We start from the raw sequence: 6,877 nt of genomic DNA, 5'->3' as shown, positions 1-6,877 counted from the left end.
CTTCTTCATTACCTCAGCTTGACCTCTCACCTTTTCTCTGCGTCCCCCAACCTCCACAGATACTCCAGCTTATACGCTGATGGAGCGTTAAACCAAAGGGAAGGAACACCTTGTTGAACAAGGAACCAAAATGAAAAAAACAGGAAAAATCTATTGTCTATGAGCATAATAAAGACACAAATGTCCCTTGTTCATACGACCACCAGATTCAGGAACATGGTAACTCTGGGCAGCGGTTCTCTCTAAGCTAGCTTGCGATGTTTACAGGCTAGTTAGCGCCGTCACTGATGAGATTACAAGTTACCATTCAGGAGACATATTTGTGCCACTGATCCTTATCTAACAGGTGTTTGCAAACTCTATATTATATACAATAAAAAGAGAAAAATCATATAACAGTCGGCCTAAATTCTACCGGTCGAGGAAGATGGCTGCCTTCCCGGAGCCTGGTTCTGTTCGAGGTTTGTTCCCCTCTCCCTGTTAAAGGGTTATTTTAATTTTTTACTTTCCTTCCCTTCATCTCGGCCTGCTTGCTCATCAGGAATCTTCAGGCAGCTTTGGATTGTTGGGTTCTCTGTTCCGTGTTTAAAATCCGTAAGGTCTTCACCTGACTATGGGCAGTGCTATCAGATGGCACATGTTGTGAATAGGTGGTGGTGTATAAATAACACTAAACTGAATTGAATTAAATGGTGCAACCCAGCTAATGGACGGATCCAAGTGATAAGCAAAAGCAACAAAACAACTACAGTCGTGACTTTTTAGGAAAAATGAACGGAACCCATAAAAAACAGCCTTAACATACCGACAGCCTTGCTATCCGTCATAAAAGAAGGTGTTAGTGTCGGATTATCGAATCACGACTGTACTATGTTGTCGGTGTAAGTCTGGTTTTAGTGGGCGGCTGAGTGTCCCTTCTGGGCTGTGCTTCATTTAATCTGCCTGTAATGGCCATTTTTCCATGTCCTGTAATTGCCGTTGCTGCACAGGTGAAGCAGTGAGTGAACCGACACAGATCAAAAAACAGAATCTCCAGTCCTTTACTTGCCATTAATGGATGTTTATCCGATGATATGCATGCAACAAAAATACAGCAGTTTTCTGACTGTGAATTTGGTATCTGTCCTGGTTTGATGCTGGTCTGGTGAGAACTGGTGGCTCTCCCCCTTCTTGTGCCCTCTACATATACACCCTGTGTCCAATTACCGCCACCATGTGTCCAAACAATCCACATTAAATAACCTGCCGACAACAAACATAAATGGCTCTTACGCTGCCTTATACCACACTTGCAATGATGGCTGCTCAGGACCAAACAGGGAAATGACACACCAATGGTTCTACCTGCACAGATAGTCCATAGTTCTCTATGTTAAANTTATCTCTGTTGCAAACAAATATCAGATTAAATATCAATTATCAGTCGCCTAATATAAATATCAGCCATGAAAAACCAAGAGTACAGTGCAAACATATGTACTGAGCACTATATTACAATCAAACCTGTGTAATCCAATATAACGGCTCTAAAACTGAACATGTGTAAGCTCTGTGAACTTTAATCATGGACGCTTAATGCGTGTATATAATGCAAAAACACCAAATCCACTGTAATAAAGTCCAATTAGTACGTTTCTGACAGTGTAAATAAAAACTGAAAATGCCTTGTAGGAATAAAAAAATGTAGTTTCTGTCTTTTGTATCCGATTTCTTTCTAAATTCCACAGCTTCTACTTCAGTGCTTGTCGAGTGTAAATATGCAGTAATACAGTTACAGTTTATTCTCTATTTAAATATTGATTTATTGTGTTCTATTACAGCGCGTTTGCTCAGAAACAGGAGATTAAAAAAAGCTCCATTATTCAGTATATTTATTTATTTGTTTACAGTTTGCTGCCTGAGTTTAATTCTAATAATAATAATGGTGATGACATGTGTACCAGCTGACACAGCGGCGGTGTGAGTGTGAGGATGACAGATGAAGACAAAAGAAAAACAGTGACAAAATAACAAGAGAGGCGGCCAGAGGTGGAAAAGAGGACTTTCCTGCCTCCTAGTGGCGTCACGGGCAAAAATAAAAACCAACAAAAAAATAAAAAAAAGGAAGGGAAGAAGGGCTCCTCATAAAGTGGCTGTCAGGGTGGCAGCAGGATGATTTATGTAACTCTGCTTCTGTATCATCACATTTGCATGATAATGTCACATTCATGCTTTCGCAGGTATCCGGATCCACTGCGTCCTGACTGGCTGCTGTGGGAGCTGCTGATTTAATGTGTTTTAATGCAAACTAGGCTCCTGTTAGGTATTAGGGTTTATTATAGAGCTATTAGGTGTACGTGGGAGCTGAGGAACACGCAATGAAGTGGGTTTTAATAGCTGAGCTGATCGTCTGCAAGTGACAGCTTCCAGATTGAAGGCTGATGTTTTATTTTTTTCAAACTTTTACAAGCAGCCAGAAAGATGCTGGTTTAAGGAGAACTTTCTCCTCAAATTCACAGTGAAAACAGATGATTTCAGATTAATTTCTGGGGGAGATGCACCACTTTGTTTGGAGTTTGGTGCGAGGCTGCAGGGTGGAGGTTTCTTTCTCTTTTAGGAGCCTTTGTGTGTCCGTGAGTGTGTGTTCGTGTTGACTGTGTCGGTGACGTAACGGGCCCTGCTCTCTCTCTCTCTCTCTCTCTCTCTCTCTCTCTCTCTCTGTCACACACACCAACACACACACTCGCACACAAACTCACACAAACGCAGTCGGGCAGCGGCAGCAGCAGACGCTCAGTGCTGCTCTCAGTGTGCGGAGCGGAGGAGGAGGAGGACCGACGGCACCGGCTGTAGTTATGCCTCAGCTCCGGGAATATACATCTCCTCCTGCGCTTTCTCTCTCCCGGCCCGTTTTCTCCTCTTTTCTGCTCAAGAATCCGCCGTTCACCTCGCTCCTTTCCCCCGGAGAAGGCTGTGAGAAGGAGAGCCAGCCGTGCGTCATGGTGCGTCTTTGCGCATTTTTTCCTCTGGATCTTGTGATTTCTTTCTTGGCCGGACTAAAATGAAGCGCCTTTTCTGCGTGGAGTGGAAAAGAGGGAGCGTTTCCCAGCCCGTGACTCCCTCTGAATATTTGGCTGCAGCTGCTGGTGATCTGCGTGAAGCCACTGAATAAATCGGTGCTCACTAAAAAAAAAAAAAAAAAAGGGGGGGGTTTGCAGTAAGCGGCTTTTTCCTCTCACCGATTCTCCCCTCCGCCTCTGACAATGTGCCAAGTTCATCCAGCACGCAGGATCCCGCTGATTTGCGGTGGTTTTGCTTTTTTGGTTTTTCAGGGTTGATTTTCTTTTTTGTGTCTTTTCTTTTTTTTTTTTTTTTTGGACGGATTCCTGTCTTTTCCTTTATGATTCTTGGATGTTTTTGCGCATCCCCTGTGCGTCACGGTCTCATTTCAACACCAAATAGCGGCGGTGCGCCTGTTTTTTTGCGCGCCTGTGTGCTTGCTTGTGTGTGTNGGTTTTTCAGGGTTGATTTTCTTTTTTGTGTCTTTTTTTTTTTTTTTTTTTTTTTTTTTTTTTTTTTTTTTGGACGGATTTGGGGATTCACAGTGAAGGTCAATGGAGAGATTTGCGCATCCCCTGTGCGTCACGGTCTCATTTCAACACCAAATAGCGGCGGTGCGCCTGTTTTTTTGCGCGCCTGTGTGCTTGCTTGTGTGTGTGTGAGTGTGTGTGAGTGAGTGTGTGTTTGTGTGTGTATGTGTGTGTGTGAGCGCCTCTACCTCCTTTTTCTCCACCTCTCCCTGCTGTGAGAACTCAGTCCCTCAGTGTTTTTTTTTTTTTTTTTCCTCCTCCGTTCCGTCCAAAAGGCTTCAATGCTGCAAAGTTAAATGCTGGATCTATATTTCAGCGACCATTTTTGGCTGTAAAAATGCTGAGCGGCGTCCTCTTGCTGAGCGTCCTCACGGTCACCAGCCTGTCACCGTCCGAAACGGAGAGCCGCAAAACTTCAGCCTCCAAAGATATCTGCAAGACGCGCTGCGCCTGCGAGGAGCGAGAGAACATCCTCAACATCAACTGTGAGAATAAAGGATTTACCACCGTCAGTCTGTTCCAGGCGCCCCCCAATAAAATCTCCCAGCTTTTTCTAAATGGAAACTTCCTGTCACGGCTCAGCGCCAATGAGTTTGTCAATTATGGCAATGTCACCTCGCTGCATCTGGGGAATAACGGCTTGCAGGAGATCCGAACCGGCGCTTTTAACGGGCTGCGCTTCCTGAAGCGGCTCCACTTGAACAACAATAACCTGGAGGTGATTAAAGAGGACACCTTTGCTGGTCTGGAGAGTTTGGAGTATTTACAGGCGGACTATAATTACATCAGCGCCATAGAGCCGGGCGCCTTCAGTAAGCTCAATAAGCTCAAAGTGCTGATCCTGAATGACAACCTGCTGTTGTCTCTGCCTCCCAACATTTTCCGCTTTGTGCTCCTCACCCACTTGGATTTACGCGGCAACCGCCTCAAGATGCTGCCGTTCGCCGGGGTTCTGGAGCACATAGGCGGCATCATGGAGATCCAGCTGGAGGAGAACCCGTGGAACTGCACCTGCGACCTAATTCCCCTCAAATCCTGGCTGGACACGATCTCCGTGTTCGTGGGGGACATCGTGTGCGAGACGCCGTTCAGGCTGCACGGCAAAGACATCACTCAGCTCATAAAGCAGGATCTGTGCCCACGCAGGAACGCTGGCGAGCGCGTCCACCCCCCCTCCGACTCTCACTTCCAAGGGGCCCTGCCTCCGACCTACCACCCCGGCGTAATCACCCCCACCCGGGCCCCCAAAGCTTCCCGCCCACCCAAAATGCGCCACCGGCCCACCCCTCGCATCAGTAAGGACAAACATGTTTTTGGGCCCATAATGGTTTACCAGACGCGCTCCCCGGTGCCCATGCTGTGCCCCAGCGTGTGTGTTTGCACGTCACAGAACCCCGACAGCGGACTGAACATCAACTGCCAGGAGCGGAAGTTGCATAACATTAGCGAGCTGAACCCGAAGCCCTCCTACCCAAAGAAGCTGCACCTGACTGGAAACTACTTACAAGTGATTTACAGAACTGACCTGACTGAGTACAGCTCGCTGGAGCTGCTCCATTTAGGAAATAACAGGATAGCAGTGATTCAGGAAGGAGCGTTTGAGAATCTCACCAACCTCAGGCGCCTCTACCTGAATGGGAATTACATCGAGTCGCTGTCTCAGTCTCTGTTCGCCGGCCTGCAGTCGCTCCAGTACCTGTATTTGGAATACAACATCATCAAGGACATTCTGCCACAAACGTTTAACTCTTTGCATAACCTTCAGCTGCTCTTTCTGAACAACAACCTGCTCAGATCGCTCCCCGACAACGTTTTCGGGGGCACCATGCTAACGAGACTCAACCTGAGGAATAATCACTTCTCCTACCTTCCGGTCCGAGGAGTGCTGGACCAGCTGTCGGCGTTCATCCAGATCGACCTGCAGGAGAACCCCTGGGACTGCACCTGCGACATCGTGGCGCTCAAAAACTGGATGGAGCTGTCCAGCACCAGCGTGGTGGTGAACGAAATCACTTGCGATTCGCCGTCCAAACACGCAGGCCGCCTGCTGCGCTCGCTCCGCAACGAGGCCATCTGCCCCGAGCCCAGCGAGGTGCCCCCGCCTCAACACGCCCCCCCAACTAAAGCCCCCACGTTAATCAGCCCCGGCACGGAGGCCAGCACCCCCACTTCCTCTCCCTCGTCCTCTTTTAGCTCCGTCAGCCCCACCGAGTCCCGTATCCACACCCCCGAGCTGCACCCCGAGGTGCCCCTGTCGGTGCTCATCCTGGGGCTGCTGGTTGTTTTCATCCTGTCCGTGTGCTTCGGCGCAGGCCTCTTTGTTTTCGTCCTGAAGCGGCGCAAAGGGGTGGAGCACGTCCCCACGGGCGCCAACAACTTAGATCTCAACTCTTTCCAAGTGCAATATGGCTCCTACACGCCCGAACCGACCCAAGACAAGAGCTCAGAAAGCCACGTCTATAACTACATCCCCCCGCCCGTGGGCTCCATGTGCCAAAACCCCATTTACATGCAGAAGGACGGCGAGCAGGTGGCGTACTACCGCAACCTGAAGGAGCTCAGCTTCGGGCCCCTGGATGCAAAGAAGGACGACATCCTGAGCCGCAGCCCGGGGGCCTACACCATCAGCACAGTGGATTTTATGGATAAATCGCCGACATCTTGTGGTTTGACCACCCCGGAGCCTCCTGAGATGTTGTATCAAAACTTAGGGGAGAGGCCTACCAAGGAGCTCCCCGCGGCCGCCCCTCCTTTTAATTACAACTTTTGCACTTTGCCTAAGAGACCCTGCATCGTGCCCCCCTACGAGGCTGCTACGGCCCGACGGCATGTCACCAACCAGGACAGGTTGAACAAAACTGTGCTGTACGGGACCCCGAGGAAATACTTTGGGCCCGAGTACCCTTCCAAAAACAATGAGCACCCGCTGCTGCTGCCTGGGAAGCTAAAAACAGAACCAGACTACCTGGAGGTTCTGGAGAAACAGACTGCGATGAGCCAACTGTAAGATAGCGACATCGGCCCCTCCCCAGGTTCTGTGCAGCATTCATAATAATCACGCAGTTACTGTAATAATAGCCCTCTCTATATATCTATCTTATCTATCTGTGTTCAATCCTACATGACGGACTGGAAGTGAACCGAAGCCTTTGATGATCTTTTTTTTTTTCTCTCTCTTCCTTTTCTTCTTTTTTTTCTTTTTTCTTTTCAAGATGTATAAAAAGGAATATAAGAAGTATATTATTATGCAGTTCTATTTTTTCTCCTGGAAGGTATAAATTATTTCTTCTTTTTCGACTAAATGAAAT

General features: G+C 48.0%; 1 protein-coding gene across 1 annotated transcript; it reads left to right on the top strand.

The window, feature by feature from the left end:
- Positions 1-3,724: 3,724 nt before the first annotated feature.
- Positions 3,725-6,648, top strand: slitrk2 (SLIT and NTRK-like family, member 2). The gene has a single exon (XM_008293394.1). It carries the CDS (start codon positions 3,907-3,909, stop codon positions 6,574-6,576), a length of 2,670 nt encoding a protein of 889 aa, XP_008291616.1. The 5' UTR covers positions 3,725-3,906; the 3' UTR covers positions 6,577-6,648.
- The last annotated feature ends 229 nt before the right edge of the window (positions 6,649-6,877 follow it).

This window comes from Stegastes partitus, unplaced genomic scaffold (assembly GCF_000690725.1).
Source record: "Stegastes partitus isolate 25-593 unplaced genomic scaffold, Stegastes_partitus-1.0.2 Scaffold881, whole genome shotgun sequence".
NCBI classification, from domain to species: Eukaryota; Metazoa; Chordata; class Actinopteri; family Pomacentridae; genus Stegastes; species Stegastes partitus.
Note: the sequence above shows the minus strand (reverse complement) of the source record. Positions and strands in the feature narration are given on the sequence as shown.